Source organism: Patella vulgata, chromosome 1 (genome assembly GCF_932274485.2).
Source record: "Patella vulgata chromosome 1, xgPatVulg1.2, whole genome shotgun sequence".
NCBI classification, from domain to species: Eukaryota; Metazoa; Mollusca; class Gastropoda; family Patellidae; genus Patella; species Patella vulgata.
The window spans coordinates 24,667,481-24,694,991 of record NC_065879.2 but is presented as its reverse complement, the minus strand read 5'-3'; the positions used below and the strand labels follow the sequence as shown (position 1 = coordinate 24,694,991).

The 27,511-nt window shown below is 33.8% G+C and overlaps 2 protein-coding genes across 3 annotated transcripts in view; one reads left to right on the top strand and one right to left on the bottom strand.

Annotated features, from left to right (window-relative positions):
* Positions 1 to 18,312, bottom strand: LOC126827927 (syntaxin-binding protein 1). Of its 2 annotated transcripts, XM_050557511.2 has the most exons (17): positions 18,254 to 18,312; positions 16,438 to 16,569; positions 15,557 to 15,633; positions 15,235 to 15,313; positions 14,618 to 14,721; positions 14,240 to 14,388; positions 13,991 to 14,075; positions 13,266 to 13,396; positions 12,525 to 12,632; positions 10,758 to 10,965; positions 10,173 to 10,311; positions 9,469 to 9,578; positions 8,216 to 8,260; positions 5,431 to 5,544; positions 4,888 to 4,979; positions 4,217 to 4,371; positions 1 to 2,864 (listed from the first exon to the last, which is right to left on the bottom strand). In XM_050557511.2, exons 1-17 carry the CDS (start codon positions 18,279 to 18,281, stop codon positions 2,803 to 2,805), a joined length of 1,818 nt encoding a protein of 605 aa, XP_050413468.1. In that variant the 5' UTR covers positions 18,282 to 18,312; the 3' UTR covers positions 1 to 2,802. The 2 variants fall into 2 exon arrangements, with proteins under 2 accessions (XP_050413468.1, XP_050413475.1); XM_050557518.2 differs by lacking the exon at positions 8,216 to 8,260.
* A 5,782-nt stretch (positions 18,313 to 24,094) lies between these two features.
* LOC126827862 (rap guanine nucleotide exchange factor 1) overlaps positions 24,095 to 27,511 on the top strand; it is a 76,442-nt gene continuing 73,025 nt past the window's right edge. Inside the window, exon 1 of the mRNA XM_050557461.2 lies at positions 24,095 to 24,256. Within this exon, the coding sequence (XP_050413418.2) occupies positions 24,235 to 24,256 (22 nt within the window). The 5' untranslated portion in view covers positions 24,095 to 24,234. The remainder of the gene's footprint in view (positions 24,257 to 27,511) is intronic.

Here is a 27,511-nt window from a genome sequence, read left to right as displayed (position 1 = left end):
TTAAATGCAACACGTTTATTGTTTCCTTCTAATTCTACATTTAGAAACAAGATATATATATTTATAGTGAAAAATACACAAAAACAAATTGAAACTATACAGTGACACAGGAAATAATATTACAATAATAACATAATATACATTAATAATAATAAAATTATATACAAATGATTTAACAGGAATGATAAATAATATTTAGCAACTCTTAATTAAAGAGACATTTCACAAAATGTAGTTTGTTTTGATTGCTGGTAGTTGAAAACTTCAGTCACACATTTCTCAAGATCTAATTATTATCTACACAGATCATAGCTAAACATTTACACCATTTTCTTGCGTGGAAGGCAATATCTTTCAATATCAGTGCTACTTTATTTTACAATTTATTTGCACATATTTTGGGATCTGTTATATTTACTTTGTTAATAATTGTAACTTTTGTTACATGTTGACAAGAAATTTCAGTAAAATGTCCCTTTAAAAAAATACATAGTCTTTGGTGACCTTATTGAGACTGAGACATGCCAATGGCTGTGTTGATCAGAGTTCAATGCTGTTCAGTGGCAGTTAGCTGGTTTGTATTGCTTCTTTGCAGATATAAAGGACGTAACATTCATCACTACCATAGTGATAACATCATGGCAATATATTCACACAAACAGTTTAATCCTATCATTCAATAATAAACATTCACCCACTGAACAGAACTCAGGATGAGCATATTTATAGTCTTAGTGTTGAAGAAAGTTCCATAGATTGGACTTAAAGAGCAGTCTCAAATATATTTTATTGGTAAGTGAACATCGTCATTCAGACAACTCCATTTCCGAATGGTTTCATATTTTGGTTTGAAACTTTCAGAGAGGATAATTGGACTTTTTTTTTACATTTTAGCATTGGATTTGTATAATTAAAAGCCACTTCTATCAACAAATAGCCGTGAAATCTGGGACTGCTCCCTTAATTAAAATTTCACTCATATCAACTCATACCTAAAACCCTTAGAAAAAGTGTTGTCAGTAGCAAAGTTTGTTGATTTAATATGGTAAAACTAGAATAACTGTAAACATACATACATTATAATCAACAAACCATAATAAAACAATAATATTGCACATAATTAACATAACATGGTTAGAATATCTCTCTTTTAATTTCCAAACTTCTGGGAGCCACAGTGGTTACAACACTAAAACCATATCTAGTTGCGTACCAGGTTCGAGCTTTGTTGTGGCCCAAGAACAACCACAGCTTATTTGCAATTTTTTCAATTTTTAAATTGCTACAAACAATTCTATCTTCAAAAATATTGTAACAAAGAACTGGTCATTTCATAAGGAATGTTAAAAAATAACAAATTTCAAATGTTAATAATCTTTCCTAATTGAAACAATTAGATGTAGGTCACTAATATCAGTGATTGCAATTTTATCTTAATGTTTGAAAAATTAAAATTCTAAGCCATAAGTCTAATATAGCTATGAGCAAACTTCAATAAAAACTTGAGACCAATTTCTCAAAAATTAATAATTATTAAGATATTTTTGAAAAAATGACCTTTTAATAGATATATATATAAGTATACTATGTATATATTAATTATTCTATCTACATTCACAATCACTGTATCATAGGAAATAAAACATTGAAGAAGTTAATAATGTTATTTATGAGAAATCTATACCATCTAAACTCTATGATTATATATTTAAATAAAAGCCACATCAGCTTATACTTGTAATAAATTAAGATGGATGTGGATAAATATATAGTGATGGTGGTGCATAGCTGGATATATAAATCAAATTTTGTGACAGACATATGGATTGAAGAGCTAAATTTACAGTTTACATTAAAGAAATTCTGCAAAATTTTGTTTATCTGCACTGTTCAAACTACCCATACCACTTTTTAAGCACACAGCAGGATAAATCCTGAAAGCTCTTTTTCTATCTCTATAGGTGTTCCAAAAAATATTAGATATAAGAATTAGAAGGGATTAAAACCATATTTACATGTACACTGGACCAGTTCTGGTCCAGATTCAATGTGGTTTGACCCATTTACAATACTTCAAAACTTAGATGTACAGTTTACAGTTCTATTTTTCTTGGACAAATAAAGCTCTATTCTTCTATATAACTGAGATGATGTTGCTATTTATATAATATATGGTAATAAAAGTAGAATACAATATAAGAACTTGGCACTAGATTGATTAAATAATATCTAAATATTTTTTTTTATAAACTAGGCAATGGATCTTTAACTTGCATACATTTTGTTCTTAACTATAATCTGTGCTTACATTTATCTCTATGGCATATATAACATACCCAACAAAATATCACAAGACTGTATGCTTCATGCTTCAAATAAAAGTTTGGGCAGATATGGTAACCCATAAAACCAAATTTCACAAAAATCACCATGGTATATAGTCTTTTACACATCAACTATTTTTGTTGGAATGAATCAGATGAACAAGACCATTACATGTATCTACTTATCAACCAAAGGAATTCTTCACTAGAGCAGACAACCATGTCACCTTTTTTTGACTTCTTAAACTAACAGTAGTATCACAGACAAATATATTTAACTTTTACAGAAACCCTCATATAAATGATGAACTAATCCACATTCCAGACGAGTTCATTAGTTAAAGAGGGTTTTACAAGCTTGATGTAGATCCACTCTGTACTTGAAAGCAGTAATAAGAAACTTGTAAAAATATCTATAGAGAGAGATAAGAAAATTCTAGAAAAAGACTGTAATTCTACATTTAGAAAATCTTGTGATTCAGTTTCCGAGATCTCGTAAATCCCCCAGAAATCCTTCTGGAGTGAGAATGTGTGTGGCTCCTGAAAGAAAACAAGCAAAATATTGATTTATTTGCTGTTAAATTTAGACAGTGATTTCCGAAATGCTGTATTGTGAGATCTTTACATGAGAAAATTATAGGCAAATATTATGGAAATAGGTTCCAAATGTGTCACATATAAATCAGTACAGGGTAGTAGAAACAGGCCAACAGTGAGGCTGCTGTCCCCTGCCGAAATCCCTAAATAAATAGATGACACATATTAATCAATAGCACATTTATTTTTTTCAAAAGTATTGAGCAATCAAATAGAATCAAGATTAACTTGTCCCAAAGCATTGACCAATGAAATTGATTAGCTTTGCTTAGCTTCAGCTCGAAATGTTAATCATTGAACTCAGTCACAGCATTCACCTACCGAACATCTACATCAAGTTTAAACATTCTACCTCAATTAAAAGCAGAGTTGTTATGTTCCAAAGTCTTGACCAATCAAATTGCTTACCGCTTCTTAGCCTAAGCAGAAAATTCTCACGATCGAACTTAGTCAAGGTAATGATATAATGAATCTATATTCGGAGTTTCATTGCTCTCACTTCATTATAACCAAAGTTGTCGTGCCCCAAAGCATCAACCAATCAGATTGCTTATCTTTGCTTACCGTAAGCATACAATGTTCATCATCAAACTCCATCAAGGCATTCACCTAATGAAAGCCTACACCAAGTTTAAACATTCTCGCTCAATTAGAATGAGAGTTATTGTGTTCCAACGTCTCAACCAATCAAATTGCTTATCGCTCTGCTTACCCTGAGCAGAAAATTCTCATTATCCAACTTAGTCACGGTATTGGTGTAATGAAACTATACACCAAGTTTCATCACTCTCACTTAAAACATCAACCAATCAAATTGCTTATCTCTGCTTACCCTAAGCAGAAAATGCTCATCTTCGAACTCCATCAACGCATTGACCTAATAAACACCTACACCAAGTTTGAACATTCTAGCTCAATTAGAAGGAGAGTTATTGTGTTCCAAAGTCGCGGCCAATCAAATTGCTTATCACTCTGCTTACTCCGAGCAGAAAATGCTCATTATCGAACTATGTCAAGGTATTGATGTAATGAAACTATATACCAAGTTTCATCATTCTCACTTAATTAGACCTAAAGTTATCGTGTCCCATCTTCATACTCCATCAAGGCATTCACCTAATAAACACCTACACCAAGTTTGAACATTCTAGCTCAGTTAGAAGGAAAGTATTGTGTCCCAAAGTGTGTGACAGACAGGACAGGACAGGACAGGACAGACCCATTTTAATAAGGGCCTTATCTTTTAAAAATAAACTCATTATTTCATGCTTTAGAGTTGCCATAATTAACCTTACCGATAAGAACCTCCCAGTTCTTGACAGCATGAGTTACTTCATATGCTACTCGCATCTCAGAATAGGTGATACCGCCGATTGTAAACACAATCAATCTAGGAACATTACGTGCACTCGACTGACCTTTCTCTTTATGCCAATGACCAAATCTTACACTGAAAACAAATATTATCCTAGCAATTTAATATTTTTTCAATACAATGCTCTTTAAATAAACACTCAAAGTAATTTTATAAAATATTTATATAAAGGGTTTTTGCATATAAAATAAATGAAATGGTGTTTAACATTGTACTTTTCTGCACCAACCAGACTAAAGAAGATAGGCATAAGTCCGGTGGCTGAAGGGGGAGAATCGCCACCCGATCTGTGAATTTATGAGACCAAGTTTTTCTAGACCATTTTTTTTTGCATAGGTTATAAATCTGGGTGATGATCAGCCATTTGAGGGGGTGTTTTCGAGATATACACTTATTTAGAGATAGACAGTACTAGAAATTTATGTTTTATTAATATATAACATGATCATCATTTATGTCAACATAATGACATTTTCCCCCAATTGTAGACATTGGACCCCTCATATCTCGAAAACACCCCCTCAAACGGCTGATCTCCATACAGATTCGGAATCTATGCAAAAAAGCTATCAAGATGTAATGTCTTATTACCTTCTAGGTCCACCACCTGACATAGTTTGTCTAGCAGCTCCACCTGGTAGATACGGGAAATGTTTTGGATCAAGCCTTTCTTCAACGATATCCTACATAAACAAATAGATGTTATAAATCAACAATAATGGATTTAAAATTATAAGCATTTTATTAATGCCAGAACCTGTAATAATTACTTTTGCTTTTCACATTTTAATGCAGCCATTTTATTCAAACAAAAAGTACTGATACATAAATTCAATCACAGCCAGTGTTTGAAATTCACACTGTAAAAGCGAAAACTTTCATAAAATCCAAAGCGTGGGTCCTCCATCAAAACACTTGGTGTGTGATGGAAATATAATAGCCCAGTAAAATTATGCAAAGGCCATCTTTGATGAAAATCTGCCTGAAGGATCTTAATTTATGTCAGCCTGGGTCCCCGAGAACTCTGTTTATTTCCACCCTGATCAATAGACAAAATAGAATTTAATACCATCAAAATAAATGTACAAAATATAATTCTACAAAAAGCAAAAATATCAGGAGACATGTTTGTACCTCTAATAAATCTTTAAGATATGGCGTCCATCTTGACATTTGATACTGATGTTCCTGGGCACGTGCCTTTCTATTAAACGGCTGATACGGCTGTTGAGCTTTACGTCTTCCTCCCTGAAAACATCAATCAAAAAACATAAAATACAAGTCATAAATGTTTAATACATCAACAAAATCTAGTAAATGTGATAAACCATATTTTAGAACTTTATTCATAAAAACAAACATAGCTTAAAATCAATTCTACTAATGGTGTGCTCAAAAGACAAATCATGTTGACTTATTACAATTTTCCTATCAGAAAACAGTGATAAATCCAGTTAGAATAGATTTAATTTATATTTATCATGATTTGAGATCTATTTGGAAACTTGTAATTACTAGAAACATAACATGATTCAAAAGCAGCATTAATTATCATTTCTGATACAATGGTCACAAACATAATCTGTCCAGTAACAGTACATGATGTTACACATAATACAGTAAACTGTATTAGTTATCTTCCCCTGGATTCCAGTTCTTACTTTTACTCTTGAGGTAACCACTTTCTCCACAAGCCTTGGCAAGGTGATATTTCCACAAGGTTATCATTTTAAGACCTGATGTAGTCACCTGAAAGGTCTCATCTAATTTGGCTCACATACCTTTCCTTAAAGCTTAACTGATGTCTGTTCGAATGATGTATAACACGGTTTAATAGAAGATCGAAGTAAACACAACAGAGAGCGTATGGCCTATTAAATAGTCAATTTGATAATCCTGTGAAAACAATCTTTCATAACTGCTATCTGAAGTAGCAATGGTTAATTATCTGAGTGATACTGCTCATCTCCACTGCTTTAGGATTATATTTTAAAAGAGGCATTATCATCACTTTTAACAAGAATAAATAAATATAGAATATCAACAACCCCTCCTCTATTAATGATAATTCAATTCAGTTCATCTTGAAAGAACAATCAAAGAACAGATCTGAATTAGGATAATCCACTCTCTTGATTCCCACTAAGGCTCCATGCAACCATTTATGGATTGCTGAATATACAGCAACAGTCAGGCACATGCTATTTCCATGCGTCTGATTTTCAATGACCTGGAGATATCTAATTACAATTTTAACTTTTAACTGTCTAAATCATTAAAAACATTCTTAAAAACTTTTCTTGCAGTCCAATTTCTCATAATATAAGGTAAGACTTGTATAAACATTGCTCTTAAATCACTGAAATAATCTAAACATTCCAAAAATAACTGTTATGTAATTACAAAAAATTCTCTAATAAAATTAGAAAACTAAAAACATATATCTACAATACAATATGTGAAAATATTTATCTACAGATAAACTGTGGCTAAAAAAAATAAAAATTCAAAATCTACTAAATCTATTCAAATATCTGAAAATCATGAGCGTTCAGCTATTAATATAAAATGAAAACTTTCTACAAAAAAAAACATGTATAATAACTGGTATTGATAATGTAAAAATTGATTTTCATCTCATGACAAATATATTCTTAGATAATAATTCAAAATTCTATAACCAAAGATGCAATAAATATTCCTATTCATGCAATAAATATTAAGGAAACCAAAATAGTTGAAAGAGGTCTTGCTTTAGTGTCTTTGATACAATAATCCTACTAAGAACCTTTAAAAACCTAAGAAGACCTTGTACAGTCACCAAAAAAGAGTGACAGTAAATAGAATTCATATAATGTAACAATTTTGAGAAAGAATCAAGAAAAGGGTAAGACAGTATTAACCATTACTACGCTCAGTTCCATCACACTTATTGGCAAGAGTTGCCCTATATATTATATGCATCAGAGTACTTTCTATAATTATACTGTATCTTCTTTAAGTAGGGTAGTCCATGGAGGAATGCATGTTCATTCAGTAAATGTGATCACATCAATAGCTAAGTGAGACTGATCAGAATTTCTTTATTACAATCTCCATGTGAATCACTGGCCTACTTCAAACCTTTACATAGCCTCTGACAAGTGTCACTTAACCTTGAATGTGAGTCATACATGATCAAATACTTCCTTATGAAATATGTCTTATTCTTACCAACGATAGCAAATTTGAGCTGGTAATTATGTAAAATAAAAGATTAAAAAAAATAAAGTTTTTATCAAAAATATATTTGGAGTTTGTCTATTTGTGTAATTTGATTTTTGCTATAAACAATTTTCTAGCTTGATGAAGAAGCTGTAGTATTAATATGAAAGATGGCCTTAAGAACTGTTTCAAAAGAGCTTTTGTTCCCTTGCATGCATAAATCTCTTTCCTCTTTACATTCCTTTCCTCGTCTCAAAGTTTCCATACAAACTAGTCAAAGAAAAACAGTTTGCTATACATAGATCACATTCTTGGAAAAAAATGACAAGAAATACTAATTACACCTGATCAGGAAAATTTATACAAACAAATGTAGGCTTAATAGTCTATAAAAATAACTAGCTCTTTTAAAACTTGTCCAATACTACCATGCTTAAGTCTACAAAACCCACTAGAATATTTATAATTTGGCTCTGACTAACAATTTAATAGTTTTTAGAAAATAGTTCAGTCGAATTGTCATCAATCAACTTTAAAATAACCTATAGATAACACTTGAAATATAAGATGCACAAGTCTTCCATTTCCACCGCACCCAACAGGAATATAAATAATAAACAAAAGATTTTCGAGCTGTAGAGCCAAAAAAAATGTAAAGCGAACAGAAATTGGATGGTGTTTTTGCGTAGCGTTAAAACATATTGATATCTCTCACCTGCGTCGAGAAATTGGACTGAAAAGTTCCGTAACTAGCTGTACTCTGTAAGATAGTAGGAGGACTACAATTTGTGCCGTGAGTCTAAACTCGCAGAAGACAGAGTAGAAGATAGACGTACAAAAGTTGGAAGAATTTAGCAAGCATTAAGAAAAAAAGATACATAATTGTTTCATACTAAAGTTAACAAAGCTTGTTCACAAAGTTCGGATGCAAACAGACTTGCATGTAAGTAAAAAAAAAAAATGTGCATTCATTCGTTTGTTTATGTCAACACAACTTGACTTCTCAGCTTTATTTGTTTTCAAAGTAAATGGAGCATCTGTTTCTATATTAACAAAAAACAAATAATGAAAACAGCAACTCATATCAACTTTCAGAAAAATTGAAGAATGTGTTAGTGATGTCATCAATACTACTATATTTTCAATATGGCTTCCTCAAGCAGAAAAATTGTGGTATTTTTTTTTTGTAAATGAGTCAGATTTGTTTATCTTGTGTGTAAAGACTTTTACCAATTGACAGATCTGATTGTGCCAGTGGCATAACAAATGCAGTCTTTAATTTAGTGTGGTGTTTGAACGGAGGTGTCTACAAATTTCTTGAAAGTAGTAGCTGTTATCATTATCTATCAAGTGCTAAAATCTAGAAACAGTGGATTATCTCCTTTAATATATAATCTAATTTAATAGTACTAAAAAGATTTCCAGTTTTACAAATCAAGTCAGAAAGGTCTAATTTGTGCTGAAATTATAAAATAGTTTCTCGTCTGGTTACCATCCCCTATTCATTCCCTCCAAAAAGATGATGCAATTCTATTTAAATGATTCAAAATATGCAAAATATTCACAACCAAAAATAATCATTCACTGAGCTGAAATTAAATATCAGTAATATTGTAATGGATTCTGTGACACAACCGATATGAACACATCTGCCCTTTTTCTTTGAATCAATACAAACATGAATAAAAGTGTGTGTCTTCGAAAATTCGACTCACTATTATATGTCACAAGAAGTTGAAATAATCTGATTTAGCTATCCTCAATAACTATAACTTAACTGGTATTTATTTTCAGCTCTTAAAATCTTAATGCTTAGTGCTTTATATACCAGGCAACCAGAAATTATTGTGTGTTAGTCTAAAAAAGAAAAAAAATAATTATTTTCAATTCCTAATAAAAACTTGCGGGCACATGTTTCTCCCGTCATCACCACCCAAACATTTCAAATGGTTTTCTATTTAAACTCACATCTTGTATGATGGGTACACCTAGATTCTGCATGTTAGATAGAATACACTTCTCATCGCCAGGTATCTGAGCATGTTGAACTAATTTAGCTAAATTCTCCTCAGTAATACCTGTAATTATAAAATAGACACTTTATAAGAGAAAAAAGGGAACTCAGGATGGGGTTTAAATGTCCACCCCTCAACTAAAACTAGGACCTTTCAGACTTGTACATTTTTATTTCAATGTGCTTAGCAGTCAGAAAATATCAGAGAACCCAGAGAAAAGCCACATTGTTGGGTCAACGACTCGTCTCCTTGTCAATGTAGATTCTAGGTCCATATTTCTTTTAGTAACGATTGGAAAATGTTAAAAATCAATAGGTTTCTTGCCTACCCTACACCTTGCATTAAATCTGTCACAACAGCCATGAGGCCAGATTCGGCCAGAGGTTATGGAGGCAACATTGTCCCCAAAAATATATAAATCAACAATAGTCTTAAAGGAATATCAGATTTGTGCTTGTGAATATGTTGTATTTCAAATGTTTAAAAACAAGGTTTGTGTCAGAAGATCTACAAGCTCTGTAAAAGTTACTGCTATAGAGCCACTTGATTATAAATCTTTCATAATCTACTGTGGCGTTTACAAACATGATTCATCCCACAATTGTGAGCAAAACGTGACGATCATCATGCATGAGCCTTTATAATTCTGGTACTTACCACCTTTATGGATGATATAGAGTAGAATAATTCTAATTTTATCATAAGCTGTGACATTTTGGTCCAGTAAAATAGGAACAATATTTCTCATGTGATCTTTAATCTTTTCACCTTCAGCATCAGTTCCCATAGCTAAATCCTACAAAATATAAAAGAGTTGGCATATCACCCCTAATAAGTAGTGGATTATAGGAAAATAAAGGAACAAGGCATAATATCTCAAAACATTATTTTTGTTATTTTGAAAATCAGTCATTATTGTGTTCTATAATACATGCAATGCAAGAGAATGGGTTTTGAATTCTAATACTGTCTTTTTGTGTTTTTTTTTTTTTTTTAATTTTATCCAAATGATTAAAAATAAACTACTTCTTAGCATTATCAGTGTTATCCCTAAAACTGGATCTGTATTAGTGTATACACAATCATAGGAGTCAGGGGCCATTAACTATTAACATGAGTTAATTATACCAATCGTTAAATAGTCTGTAGAGTTTGTAGAATTATCTAAGAAATTAACATTTCAAAGAACTGATAATCCTTCTCACAAGTTCAAATGTCAAAGAATACAATATTTTGACCAACCTGTTCAACTTTACAGAGTTTATCTGTCTGTTTCTGATACTGTCTCATGCAATCTTCCGCTAGATGTAGATGTGTGGAATATTTATTCAGTTCTTTTCGATACTGAGGCATCTTTTTCAACATCTGAGACAAGTCCCGCATATTGGATTTATCTGTGTTGCTCATCTTTTTCTCCACTGCAAACTGTTTCAACTTTTTAGTTACTTGTCTAAAAACAAATCAAAATCCCAGTTTTATTTTTAATCACAATGTTAAGTTTCTGAATAATAAAACTATGGTTAGATAATGTCTACTTAGAATGACATGCACAAAGTCTTATGCCAAGAATATTATTGGGTTTTTTTTAAAAGTGATCCGTGTTTGTTCCAGCTTGAATGTGTTAAAATTTCTTTACAACTTTCTTAGAGAATATTAAGTGTTTTTGATTGATCTGTGTTTGCTCCAGTCTGAATGTGATAAAATTGGTTTACACCTTAAAGAACATTAAGTATTTTTGACTGATCTGTGTTTGTTCCAGCCTGAATGTGATAAAATTTGTTTACACCTTACTTAAAGAACATTTTAATTATTTTTGACTGATCTGTGTTTGCTCCAGTTTGAAAGGGTTAAAATTGGGTTAGACTTTATTGTAAATATTCAACAGTGTGTAAGCTATGGTCTTACCCTGTTTATCTGACTGTCATAAGTACAACTGTAGTTTCTAATTTTGTGTAATAATACTAATAAACTTGAACTTTAACAGCCCTTTATTTTATGGGTGTGTATAAGCATATCTTACTAACATTGTCCTGATAAAATTCAGTCTCACAAATACATCTATATTTTGTTATCTTAAAATATTCACCAGCTTGTCACCAGATGTCCTTTAAAGGAGAAAGCTACCGCAAAAAGTTATTTTAATATGAAAAATAAGTTTAACATCAGCACATTTTTGGCCCCGCGAAAATCTAAGTCATTCAGAATATTTGTACAAAGGAAAAACGTACCCAAAAAACCCTAATTGACATTTATGGATATCTGCAGCCTCGTTTTGAAATTTGCCGGGAGTGACGTCAAAGACAACATAGATTGTAAATATCCCTATTGAAACTAAGCAGTGCATCCCATCTTTTTAACTAACTGGAAGAAGAGTCATGGTCAATTGCATTGCTTGGGGATGTACTACTACTACTAACACTAAATCTAGAATGGCGTGTCAGTCTTTGAAATTTCCAAGAGAGGCAACACGTGGAGAGGCCTGGACACAGCGATGTCAACGGGGGCAAGAATGGCTAGTTTCCAACGCAAACAGGCTTCTCTTTGTTCAGAACATTACAAACGTGATCCTTCTCGATTGAAGGACTTGGGATATGAAAATGCTAGAGCGAAACGCTATGTGTCAACATTGTTCCCCAGGAAAACATCTACTGTTAATTTTTAGAGTGCATCTGCGACTCGAGGGTCCTACAGGAAGGGGTGAGCAACTGGGATTTGTACCATTGACCAGTGAAATTTTAATAATCTTTCTATAGCTATAGTTGGTATGTTAAAACTGTGCATGTTACGCTTTCTGTCCCACCCGTCTATAAAATCCCTGTGTGTGAAACCGACAAGCTTGCAAAATCTTACAATAGAAATGACTCATGTAACCATGAAATGTAAACAAATAGGAATATCAGCGTCTTCACCATCAGTAGGCCTATGTCGGAACTTTTGCAGTCAAACATAGATAGATGTCAATTGCTGGTTGAAGGCTTTAAAATAAATATTAGTAATAAACTAACTTACTGAGATACAACAGCAATATGTTGATGACGCAATTCACGCCACAGTTCATCATTATCATCTAATAAAACCTCTTTCTCTGTAACTTCCTGTCCACTAGCACTTTCATACCTAATTGTTAAAGGACATAAATCATATATAAAAATAATACACAATATCACAAAACTACAACAATATTCTATGACTATGTCAACTTGCCAAATAAATGAGTAGTGGTAACAGGTTGTCTGAAAAGACTGAATCAAATGTCAACACAAACATGTGGTAATTTTCGATTCGAGTTACATGTGCAATGTGAGTGGGATCAATTTTGCCCAGAAAGTGGGGTTTCTGCCTACTATTCTTCAAAATTCCTTCTGCAAACGTTTTTTTTTTTTTATTACACATGTGCACACTTTTCTTGTTTGCCCCGCAGAGAGAACCAGGTATGAATAATACTGTATTGTAGGTTCTTTCCTGTCTGGGGGGTTGGATGGCCGAATGGTTAGCGTGTGTGCGTTGTATCATAAGGTCTTTTATTGAGTTAACTGGCGTGGTTACGATCCCCATTTGTATGTGACAAGGAGTAGGGTTGCATGTCCAACTTCGTGGGTTTTCTCCGGGTCCTCCAACTGCTAAAGACCCCTAAAGGCACAATTGTTATGGCAGAAATTCACGTTTTTGAAATTATGACTTGAACTATGCACAAACAAACTCAAATATACAAGAAGAAATATTAGAGTATAAAAATAGTATATTGCTTACTTGTAAACATCATTGTCTATTGGTAACAGATCATAGGCCATAGCCTGGAATGTCAGCTCATGTAGTAGAGGTGAGATTGGGTCAAATCCTCTATCTAATATTAACAATACAGATCTATCTTTCTGTGGTCCCTAGAATACAAAACAACAATACAGAACTATCTTTCTGTGGTCACTACAATACAAAATAACAATACTGATCTATCTTTCTGTGGGTCCTAAAACACAAAACAACAATACTGATCTATCTTTCTGTGGGCCCTAGATTACAAAACAACAAAACTGATCTATCTTTCTGTGGGCCCTAGATTACAGAACAATTATGTACATCTGTCTTTCTTTATGACCTCTTGAGGGGAACACAAGCTAAAAAGGCCATTTTTTGTACAATCAAGGGCCATAATTCAGAAAGCTACGATCCGATATGCACAAATATTGAAAGGAACCAAGATCTTTGGGTTATAAACATGTATTTTAAGATGAAAATTTTGACCTCTAGAGTGTCCACAAGCTAAAAGCATGATTTTTTGTACAATCAGGGGCCATAATCCATCGATCCGATACTTGCCAATATCAAAAGAAACCAAGATCTTTTGGATATAAACCTAATGTTTCGTCAAAATCGGATAAGAATTGTGACCTGTAGTAAATTGTGGTCGGACAGACAGGGGAGATGACAATATACGTCCACATAAAAATGTGGGCGTATAAAAAAACAAATATTACCTCTCCCATTGTATGATCATCAGCTCTATACGCATCTAATTTTTGTTGTATCATCTGAGAAAATTCAGCATTACGGTCAAAATCACTGAAAATACAGAACAAGACATGGCTTGAAAGAACTGCTTTATTCCAATTTGAAAGTGGGAATCTTAAATGTATCAAATATGAAGATTCCATTTTGTCCTACCCATCAATCCCTAAAAGAAATTTTGATTGTAATCTTTAAACACTAATAATTAAGTAATGTACCTTCTGTATCGAACGTTTGGGTATTCTCCTAATGTAGCACATAATGTTGCTATTTGTTCAGCACAACGTTCTAGGTTCATGGTACGACCAGATGCACGTTGTGAGTTGTAATAATACTGAAATGTCACCACAGAATCCAGTGAATAAACCTAAAGAGAGAAATAAGTCCATTATAACAAATCTTGAAATAAAATCAGAAGGACATGGAAATAAGTCGTTGAATCAGATTAACATGTTCAGTAATTGGTTTTTGGGCAAACGCTATACTAATTTAGTTAAAATATTTGTTTTGGACTTTGCTTTATCACTTTTATTTAATCTGTTTGATCTTCAGAATTAAAAGAAAGATTTAGCATAAATGATGAACAATTTACAAACCTGTGATTCGTAGGGTAAAAATGCAATATTTATTTCCTTCAATGTTTTAATAAACTTGGCAGAACTAGATTTACACAATTCATTAAACAATTCATCTGGACAAGCTGAAAAACATGATTAAGAAAAACTATATAAACTATAATTATAAAGGTATGGTATAACAAGACATGTTAGGGATACACTACGGTGCTGGAGTTTGGGACTAGAGTCGACGAACGCGGTGGAAAAACACTCTGTTTCACGGTGGAATCTTGGAGAATCGTTAGCGAAACGGCAGATAGCCAAATCACTGTGAAATAGGGTGTTTCGCGGTGGAACACGCTGAATCGCTTGAGTGCCAATATCATCCCGATGTAAGCATATTGAAGAAAAAATGTAATTTATTTAAGTTGAATACAAGGTATGTTAACCGTTGGCGCGAAATCTAAGAGAATTCTGAGAGGTTTTTTTCGCTGCGTCGCCGCGATTTCGGTCCCAAAAATTTGGGAGGAACTGTAAATAAAACATATTCAATTTAAATTCAAATTACTACATTCAATTCACTTAATATTCTAGGACTCCAGTCAATATCTAGAGTGAAAGTTCAAAACTGGTTAGCCTGTATTGGTTGCTCTTACCTTCAGTGAAAAACACATGGGCATTTTTATATTGTGTGTTATTTGGATTCTGGAAATCAGATATTAATCCACGAATCGACTGAAATAAACAATTTCAAAGTGGATTAGCATTATTCAAAACCTAGATACCATATTTTCTATTTGTAATATTTCAGACTTTTCTATATTTGAATTAATAATATGTACATTCTCTGAAAAAGAGTTTAAATTTTAACAATGGCATCTTCATTCTGAACCTTGTTCATTTATACTCAGGATAAAGGATAATTCCCCCACCCACCCCAATCACAGTAGAGGTTTTCATTAGAGTTTAAAGTCTCACCTTTTCGGATGGAGTTATCAAATAAATAGCTTCTAGTAATTGTAATGGTTCTCTTCTTTTATTAATATCTTCTACCACTGCAAAAATATATCTTTTATCTTAATTTAATTCTTAAACATCATGTTTCCCTCTAAATCTGTCAATGCAGCTTTATCTGATAACAATAGGTTGCCAGCCACCGAAATATGCCCACATCAGCCAAGCAGTCCAGAAAGGTAGTATTAAGTAGGTAATGGAAGCATTTACATGACACTAGAAACTGAAGTAATCAAGATTTGAGAGGATTCAAGTTCTTCCTTGTGCTTATATAAACAAAACATGTACATGTACCAGTACCGGTAATCATGTGACAGCTGTAGCTGTTTGAGTTATTGTAAATCGCTAAAATTCAAGTCTTTTTCATCTCACGGGCATAAACACTGAGCATAGACACTGAGCATAAATTTCAAATCTATCAGATTATAACCTAACCTCAACAATATTTTTCAAATCAATCAAGAGCAATAAGTCTGAAAGTAATTATGGAAATTCTTTGATAGGGATTTTCATCTAATGAACTTATAAACAATGAGTATATATTTCAAGTCAATTAGATGATAACGTTAACTTCTAGAAACATCCACAAGCATTGTGTACAATGGATGGACAGGCCAACAGACAGGCCCCCACAGAGTTACAACAATATACAACCACATTTCAACATGGAAGTACATGTATAAAGATACTATAGGTTCCTACACAACGAAACATACATCCACAATAGCTTATTCATCTGATCAGTTTACAAGGGTTGTCAATTTTTTTTATCTTTTGTCAATAATGAATAACAAAAGAATCACCATAGCCACACCTACATTGGGGAGAATAAAAATTAAACTTACATGTAATTCCTTGAGACATAATTTCATGCATCTTACAACAAGCTGAGATCATTCTCATACTGAGTTGATCCACAACTAGAACCTTCCATTCACTAGTCTTCCTAGCCATCAATATCACATCATTCATTATCTCTATAAAATACATACAAATGCAATGTAAAATAATAGACTAAGCTTAAATTAGTAATGGTAGTTTTGATTTAATTTAGTACCGGTAGGCCTACACCGTACGGTAGCACGTCATTTCGGTCTCGCGTCAGTTCGGACTTACTTGGCGACTTTTCGGACTCGGTATGGCAACTTTTCGGACTCGGACTGGCGACTTTTCGGACTCGGTATGGCGACTTTCCGGACTCGGACTGGCGACTTTTCGGACTCAATAAAAGCTGAAAAATTCTATGTATGTATTTGTAATAACTGTTTATTCTTTCGTTTTAGATGGGACCGAAGACAGACCATTCACAATAATAAAGAATTTAAACATTGTTAGTTGTGTTTTATTTATCCCATACATACAGACCATATGCACTATTTATTCTTTCGTTTTGGATGAGGCCGAAGACAGACCATTCACAATAATAAAGAAATTAAACATTGTTAGTTGTGTTTTATTTATCCCATGTACACAGACCTTACGCACCTGAACTTTTATTTGTTTCGTTTTAGGTGAGGCTGAAGACAGACCATTCAAAATAATAAAGAAATTAAACATTGTTAGTTGTGTTTTATTTATCCCACACAGACCTTGAATTAAAGTAAAACCAATATTACTTGATCGGCGAATACTGTATTTAATCTGAGTAAGTTTAGATTATTGACGATAATTGATCAATTGATCGGCGATTCTTAAAGTCGTTAAGAAACGATTGAGAAATAAAAACACTGCTACCTTCCACGGTACAATATAAATTAATTCATACATTATTAAATCTGTCTGCCATTGACATTAGGCCTACATGTTTATGGTTTAGCTGATTGTTTGGAAACTTGGTGCAATTAACATACAGAAATGTACAGTTTTGCTTTTTTTAATCTCTTGTGTTCAAACTGAGATTTGACAAAAAAGAGATGACATACATGTAGTTATCTTTAAAAAATCTGTTAACCAACTAAGCTATTTTAGTGTAGCTCACTCACCATCTTACATAGAACTAGGACTTAGACCATAATGTTGACCCAACAGGGAGGGTTGACAGAACCATTCCTGGCATTTGGTCCTGTTTTTAGATGAGTTTGGAAATTTAGAAAAGGTTCATTTTTGTCATCACAAAGCTGGCCTGAATCAGAGACAGGGTCTAGGTTATATAGGGAGATCAGATTCAGAGATTCAATATTTCATCATTACAACTGGAGTCTTTTGTAACTTACATATTACATTCAATCATTCATACAATCATATAACTTATGACAGAGTTAGATTGTTCTGTTGACTTTGTCCAAGATGATATGTAAATCTGATGACATTTCGATTAATATCAATGTGCCAGTATGACGTTACACCACATTTCGTTTCATTTCATTTATCAATGTGCGAATCTAATGCTTGTACTTTCTGGATAAGATAATAATAATAGCACTGTTGTTGTGGTGGACTAAATAGACTACAGGCCTAATTATTAATATTATCATATTCACAAATTATTGGAAATTGTCTGCAGTAAAAGGGGGTGTGTTGGAGATTGCAAATGATTCGAAAAAAGTCGGTGTATTCTTCTACAATTTAACAATGCCAAAACTTTTGAGTTATACTTTTTAAGGTGAAAGACAGTCAACGTATTCAATAAAATTTATAATAAAGTGTTTGTTTATAACTTACTATCATGAACTGCTTTCTGGAGCGCCATCTTGAATGACTAACCAATACAAACTGAATTCTGGGATAGATTATTTTAAGTGGTTTTGTATGAAATTTGGAATCGACATTTGTATCAAAACGAATTTTATTTAGAGTGACGAAAGCATTCTCTTTTTAAAAAAAAAGGTTGAAAAATTAAAGAATATTGTTAGAAAATATTTAAGGTTGTCAAATACGCCAATAATGCCGGAAAATATACTGTCGAACACCCCTTTTTCATTATGGACTCCACCAAAGGGCAACTCTAATTTGTGCTGAAGCGCGCAGACCTTGGATCGGGCTATTCTTTATTCGAGGGTGCGACAGAAATAGAGTTAAACGCCCTACTTTCCTAAGACAGGCATGCGCTATGCACAATGCTATGATTTACATTTTGCCCGGACAGCGGCATTTCCACCTTATCTTCATCGAATTCCAACTGTCAAGGTTTTTTTTTTAAGGCCCTACGTCTACGCGACCTCGGTCTAGTTTTCACTTCAGCGGATAAAATCCGCGCCTTCTGTCTTTTGGTCCCATCCAAACAACTAGACACTGTTCCTAGCCGTACCCATAGAGGTGTATATATTGTCAATATATGTATGTTCCTATATAGATTAAAGATACATTATGTAAGATTTAGATAAAGAACTAGCCATTCTTGCTATAATAGTTCGAAAGTAGATGATGTAAAATGAATAATTTGAAAATTTCATTCAAATTACTCTATTGCAAGCGAAGATATTAGCCTTTGAAGGTTTGACAGACGTGTGCAATAATTTCAACCACCGTACTGGTTGATCGAAGTTAAGTCTCGGTCCTCCATATTTGATTAAATCAAAGTATCGCTCAACCATTCTAATCTATTTAATATCCGAGAAATCTGATGCCATCGAGAATTGATTAAGGCCTGGATCAGTTAATTAATGTCTAATTAATACTTTAAAAAACATTTCAGGCCTAAAGAAAGACCTGCAATAGGCAGATTTAGCTCTTGCATAATGCATGGTTAAATAATACGAATTTTCAATTAGTTTTTGATGGAAGACAAACCCCAGAAGCGTACTCTTTCTCAGTTCTCCAAGGTGAAGGCAACTTCAGTTTCGGCGTAAGATATGGGGATTTCATCCCGAGAATTTTATAAAATCAAAAGCTCTTTAACAATTATTAAAGATACATTATGGGAGATTAGATAAAGAGCTGGCAGTTCTCACTACAATAGTTAGAAACTAGTTTATGTAAAGGAAATATGCTAAAAATATTAGTCAAATTGATCCACTCTTAACCGAGATTTTAGCGACTGGATTTTAGGCCTAGCTTCGATCAAGTAAAGTCGGTACGATCAAAAAACATAGTCTCGATTATCCAGTTCATGATTAAATCATGGATGGAAATCGAACAGCAAATCGGAACCTAATCCAATAAACGTCGCAGGCTAGCGATGACATCGAGAGTTGATTATGGTCTGGATGAGTTAATTAATGTCTAATTAATAATTTAGATAACATTTCAGGCCTAAAGAAAGATCTTCAATAGACAGATTTAGCTCTTGCATAATGTATGTTTAAGATTTCTGCTCATTTACATGTAGGTGCTTACATGTATAAAATTACAATGGAGTGAGAACAAAACGGCGACACGTTTGTTTGTTCGACGTTCTTTCGATGATTGCAGGAGAACAAAATATGCTCTGTAAAATGCATAATATGACAATGTCTGTGATTGGGTGTCGTGGAAGCAGTGCCGGATTAACCTTGTGGGAGGCCCGGGACATACTAACTGTGCGGGGGCCCCATTGTTGTTTGTTCAAATTGTTCGTACTGACCGCCGTATTCCGCCCCCTTGAGTGACTGGGGTGTTTTCCTCCGGGACTTTTTTTTAAAATTAGGATTAATTTCAGTGCATCTGAGACAATTTAGGTAGCGATTTCCTGGCCCCCGAAAATCTGTTGGTACCTACCAGTCCCGGGGCCCCCAATATCCCTTACTGCCCAGGGCCCCAATCCTCGCCCCCTCAGCCCAGGTACTGGTTGGCTCCGTCAGCGATAAAATATTAGTATGACCCAGAATTGTGGGGGGCCCGGGACATTTGTCCCACTTTGCCCCCCCCCCCCCCCCTAGATCCGGTACTGCGTGGAAGTTCCAACAAAGAAGAAACGCCCAATGGCCAGTCGTTTCATTAATTCCCCAAAAGCTTGCAAATTTTCCGACAAAATACTCATAATATTGGGTGTGTGACAGCAAATGGTGTCAGTGAGGTACGGACATGTGTATTTTAAATGGCCGGACTTTATGTGGTGTTTTGGGTTTTTGCTATCACAATAACGGTTGTAATATCGTCGATTATAATATGTTAGTTCAACATTATTTAAAGAAATTACTTCATTAAGTATACGTTTGATCATTGTCTCATCTATTGCTAGTTTAGTCCAGGTCAAACCAGTCACTACACTCAAAGAGAAACCCAGACGGCCAACATGCGATAAAATAATATGTGTAGCAGGCCCGGCGGAGTGGGTGGGCTGGGGGGGGGGCAAAGTGGCCGCAAGTACTCTTTTCTCAAGGTTATTGCGGCCCATGGACCCACGCCTATAGCACCTAGGATGGAAGTCCCCCCAATCAAGAATTGCTTCCGCCGGCCCTGTGTAACCTATACTCCAATTATTACAAAGGCGTACGAGCCTCGGGCAAGCTGACTTTTCGGGCAGAAGGGTAAAGTGAAAAATTTTTTTACTTCATCTACTTGGCAAAATAAGTGCCCGAAATCTAATAAAACACTAATTTTACGGGCTGGAATAGCAGTAAAACGCGTTTGCGGCCGTCAAATATTCCAAAATTTTCTTCGGGGGGTCCATACAAGGTCAGTTCTGCTTCTTCACCTCTCGAAGAAAACCGGCGCCACTGTCTATAAACCTGAAATTTTTTCGGGCATTTCTAATTTTTCTTCCCTTACTGTCATTGAGCTGTCTATACACCCGAAATTTTTTCGGGCATTTCGGGTTCTGGCCCCCTAACTGTCACCGAGCCCGTACGCCTATGCCAATTAATAAAGACAATCCGCATGCTGCTAACTTTGTTTGGGCACTGGGCTCTGACGAGGCGTTTAAATTCTGTTTAAAACAATTAGACCCAGTAAAACGCTCAAACGTTTTCCTCCTTTCAAACTTCGACAGCTCATTAAACGGGATAAATATTGCTACGGAAATGTTTAGTGATATCCTTTATTATAAGTGCGGCCAAGACCAAACTTAAACTGATGAAATATAAAGAGAAAAGAAATCAAAATAAGAACGAATGGTTTGATAAGGATTGTAAACGCCATCAGATCGATGATTAAAGCCAAATGGCAACTTCAAAAATATACAAACGATAAAAGTTTATTGAGAATATATTCGGACAGACGTAGGGGATATAAAAAGATAACCAAACTTAAATCTCGGATAAGTAAAAAAATAAAATTTTAGATAAAATTAATGCATTAGAAACCTACAACCCATGAGGATACTGGAAGCTTGTGAATAAAATACTTGAAAATAAAAAAGTCTAATGAAGATCCAAATATTTCCTGTATTGAATGGGAACAGCATTTTTCTCAAATATTAGCGGCGGGTGAAGACTCTAGTTTACCTCTCCACTGGGAGATCAGAATTAGAACTGAAATTCTTTTAGAAACAAAAAATATAAACCGTTTGAAGTTTTGACATAGATTGTTGATTATCGTAGGAACGTTACTTGTCATTCGAGACGACGTTTCGCTTCTACATTTTTAACTTAAATCTTTAAATGGCGATCGTATTTTTATCCTTTTTACACCTGCGCAATGATGGTCTAGAGAGTTGATTATTATAGGCTTGTCATGTGAATAAATGTCTAAATAATAATTTATATATATAACATTTGAGGCCAAAATAAAAATATGTTATAGGCAGATTTAGCTCTTACATAATGCATCCTTAAGAATCTTCTTAATGCAAGTCTGTCACCATATATAATGGAATGTATACAGCCAGCTCAGCATCTGTCATAATTTCAGTACATGTTTCTTAAATCTGAAAAAGGTCAATTTCAAAATTAAGATACTAATGACGAGAACTTCAAATCCGAGTGTTTAGTATTGATGTGATTTGGTAACCAAACGTAAGACATGATACATATTAAGAACATTGTTTGTGTGGGTGATTGGGTTGAAAGGGTGCGTGTTGTAGCTTTTGAAATTACCTTCGCGTTTACACAACTTGGTTATTGAGGAAAATCTTTGTGACATAATAATAAGCTGTTTCGCTACTTGTGTAGGCCGAGAAAGTTCCTCTGTTTTTTCTGGCGCGGTTACCCGTTGTGCCGTGGTGCAGGACGCTCGGGTGTGATGTAAAACCGAGGTCCCATGTACACATTAGCGTGCACGTAAAATAACGCTTGACATTTGGAATTCGAGATAAGAGTAGGGCGTAGCACACTGGATTGTGTAAGCCCGTCTTCATTAGTCCAGTCGGTGCAGAAAACACCATTTCATTTCATTTTTTCGAGGTTTATTTCAATGAAAAATTTAGAATTCCGAATGCGAGCGTAAGGGAGCTGATTTGAGTTTGCGCAAGCGTACCTAGCCGCGAGAACCTAGCTAAAAACGTTGAGGTCTACTGACGTGCGTCGAAACACGGAGGGTTGAGAGATGAGTTTTGTTATCTAGAGGGTTGAAATCTCAAGCTACTAAGTTTAGCTTCAGGGGCGGATCCAGAGGGGCGGATCCAGAGGGGCGGGGGGGGGGGGGGTCGACCCCCCCCCCGCCCAGCTACATAAATTTTTTTGTAAATCAACACTTTTTATGAGAAAGGTTTCCCGGCCGTGTGCTTTATCCTTTATCGTCAGATTTGGGATAGGATGGGCACTCAAAGCACGAGATAATGATATAGACATTATGTGATATCACAATTAATGCTTTGCATCCATGAAATTGAATCACAAAGTCATTGTATTAATTCATGATAAAAATTGACGTCAAACGAGGTGTTGAATTTCTCTGTTTTAAAAGCTCAATGTGTATGTATATACGCCAAAATGACGATAGAGACCAAGGGGGAGGGGGGTGGAGATACATTGTCTCGGGAACATGAACCCCCCCCCCCCCTGCGAAAAATCCTGGATCCGCCCCAGAGCTTCCATATCTTTCTGGGAGCGCGATCATAAATAATTTTATTTGAGTCATAAAACTACTCCTCCACCTAGATTGAAGTCTGTTTAAATAAGTTACTAAGTTGAATTTTCAAGATACTAAGTTGAAATTTCCAGATACTAAGTTAAAATTCAATACAGTAAGTTACTAAGTTGACATTTCAAGATACGTACTAAATTTTAAGTTACTATGTTGAAATTTTCAGAAATGAAATGAAATGGAGTTTAACGTCCTACTGTTCTGCTCCTAACCTGGGCTAATGAAGACGGTGAAATTTTCAGATACTAAGTTCAAATTCCAGATATATTTCAAGATACTAAGATGAAATTTCAAGATACTACGTTGAAATTTTTAGGTAAAACAAAAAAAAAAAAAAATACATGACACTAGTTAGCTTCCGTATTTTTCAGGGAGCGCAACCATAAATAATTTTATTTTGAGTCATTAAACTACTCCACCTAAATTGAGGGCTTTAAATGAGGTTGCCTCCCTTTAAATAATTTTCTTTCGGTTTTCTCTTTGAAAAACGTCAGCGAGAATGGACAACAGATGTAGACTTGATTACCATGTCTTCAGACACCTGCTAAAATCCAACGCGATTTACGATACAAGAAATGTAGGTCATCTCCTGTTAATCGTAGCTACAGCAAATATGGTGGTCTGTGTTTCCGATTTGGACAGAGAATACTGAATTTTCATCTATTTACTGCACAAGTGGATATCAGAAGATCACTTCCCTGTGAAAGTATGACAGAATGGATTCTTAGAAATATTATGAGATAATAGAATTATAACTAGTTATGTCAGGCAAAGCAGAAAAGGGTGAGTAGATATTTTTAAAAATCTCCGGTTTCTTAATTTTTAATAACATTATAACAAAACAGATCGACCCATCTTTAATTTTCAAAGGATACGTCTATATTTACATAACATTGTCACTGAATTTGAAATTTTTTTGAAGCCCTAGATCTACTAATGACATAACTAGATTTTTTTATTATACCGATTTGTTCCAGGTTTCTCATATTTTCAGTAAGCTTTCTGGTTTAAGAAATTAATAGGGCATCCTTTTATTTTGTTGGAAAATTGCCATATAAAATAATATTGACCTACTCTAGTCCTTTAAAGGAGCTAAATCGTAATTCTTTGGCACCAAGAAATGGGTTATGAATGTATGTAAACTGATCATGATTTACATTCAATTGTTTCTGTTTTTACTGTAATTTCTAATCAGTTCTGTTCAACAAAATACGCAAAGAGTCCTAATTGAATGACTATCTTTGGCACCTGGCGGCCTGGTTATTCCAGTCTACATCGGTAGTATTTTCCTGTGGGGTATGTTCAGCAAATTTTAAAATTTTCATTTTGTCTTAATATTAGATATCAGAAGCCCATCTATAGACAATAAGATAACAACATCAATGTTGATTTAAATTGACCAATAAGTCATGTTTGTAATGTCGAAGACTGTGGGTAATATTGAGTTAGCAACTTGCCTCCTTTGAGGAATTATTGCGACTACATGTATAATGTATTGCATATAGAATATAGATATAGATGATTGCAGAGCCTATACATGTACCTTCAAATGAGAAGTGTCAAAACCACTTTTATAATAGACAAACTCTGCTCATATGATTTTTAAAATGCTTTAAAAACATCTGTGTCGAGGCCACATTTATCCAGATCAATACAAAAGACATTCTACACAACACAGTTCTATATGTATGATCAACAATGTACATTTTACTTTTTGAACGACTAATAAAATTATGACATACATGTAGCCTACATAGGCCTACCGGGAGAGAAAAATGTATGGCACACTTACACATTATGCTATAGCCTATAGTGGTTTTTATCAAGTTTAGTAGATGCTTGAGGAAAATATTTTACTTCAAGTTGGCCAGCTCTTGTATCTTTAATAATTATGTGAATCTGGTGGAGTTTTTTAATGATATTTTACAATAGGCTATACCGGTATTACATTGGTCTTGGTGAAGGTCGTTATGCTTCTTTAAATAAATTTGATTTCATGTCAATAAAACCTTGAATAATTTTTTTTTTTTTTTTTAAAACACAGACAATGGTCTAAATTAATTATAAATATGATTAAAATCTTTAAGTTAAACATACATTATGCAAGAGCTAAATCTGATTATTGCAAGTCTTTATTTAGGCTTCAGATGTCATAGAAATTATAAATTAGATCTTTATTTACACAACAATCACAAAATCAACTCTGTAGACCCACAGATGGCTTGGATTCAGCTTGGATTTAAACAGGATTTCGTTGACTGATTTAATTTTAAATGGCGTCATTAGCGGAGATTAACCGTTACGTTGACGTCATACTCCCGGATCGAGGCTAAATGATAGAGTGTACGAAGCAAGGCCGCTGTTGAGCGATGCCTTAACAAATGACATCTAAACTATTTAAAGTGCAATAAACTAAACACAGATAATGACAAATTATACAATTCCTGGAGACCGTGTGATGACTAATACAGATGGACAGGTTTTCTGTCTTAATAATATCAATAAAATTATTTTTATTTCCCCAATAGGCACTGGTGTATACCTATAGATTTATCATAATTGTATTATAATATTATGTCCTATATTCAATTGATTTAATGCATGCCCAAAATACAAGTAAGAATGAAAATTTACCCGCTCGCTCATTTTGTCCAGTTGTTATAAAAATCCAAAAAGGTAAAACACAAATTCGGATATGATGACAGCAGACAAAAGACAGCAGAGATTATGTAGGTGGAGTTAACGCCTGTCAATCAAATGATCGGCCATACTAAGAATCGGTGAAGATGGAATTCGATCCCATTTCTAGTCAAAAATTACACTGGTGACAACTATGTTCAGAATAAAGTAATTTGACTGAAATTTTCAATATATTCTTCTTGCATCATCTATTTTTGAACTGTTATAGCAAGAATGGCTAACTCCTTATAAAAATCTCCCATAATGTACATGTATCTTTAATTGTATTATCTACATGTATTTGGCCTAAAGTGACTTTATCACTTTCAACATAAATGCATTTTATAAATTTAATAAAATAGGGCCTACCATTTTTAAAATGACCCTAGATTAGCCTTATCGAAAATCTAAGCACTTTATCACTTTCAACATAAATGCATTTTATAAATTTAATAAAATAGGGCCTACCATTTTTAAAATGACCCTAGATTAGCCTTATCGAAAATCTAAGCACTTTCCTACTGAAATCTGAGTATATAGGACAAGACGAAGTGTCCACAGGATACCTTGAAATTCATAGTAGTCTAGGCACACAGTGGATTTTAAAATGTCTATATCTGGTAAACAGATCAGCAGATTTGTCTGTAAAGTTGTACACAATCAAATTTGGATCTGCCTGATTGAACTGTATAGTAATTTGACAAAAGGTTTTTGTGTTTTATCGATAAGTGATGATCGACACATTATAAATGGTTTTTGTAGACATTACAATTAGATACATGCATATCATGAAACTAATTAGCCTGTGGCAAAGATTATGACTCGAAAAGCAGATCCGGCTTAGGTGGTCATGACATGTCAAAATCTGTGTTTTAATTTACTTGGAAGTCTTTACCAACACATGTAAGGTTGTCATTAATAAATGTACAGTTTGCACTTTACCTGTAGATCAATAAAATAAATCATTCATAACTCCTCTACATGTATAGGCCTATATAAATTTCACACCTGTCAACCTATTACAAACTCTTACTTAATTTACATATTTATTTAAGAGATAAAATCACCGAGAATGTTAACTCCTTTAATTTGTAAATGAAATTTATAGTCTACTATCCTTATTATTAATGTAATACATATTGCTGATTTTAAGATTTTATATTATTATTTTTAGCTCTGATGAAATTTGTCCTGATTAACAAATCATACACATATTAGCCACATGTACACTAAAAAACAAAAAAAAAATACTCTTAATAATAAAAGAGGTACATGTATTGGTCCAAAGGTTATCCTAATTTGTCAATCCTAATTTAAGTTATAACCATTTAAACTTTACATTGGTTTCTATTGATTTCA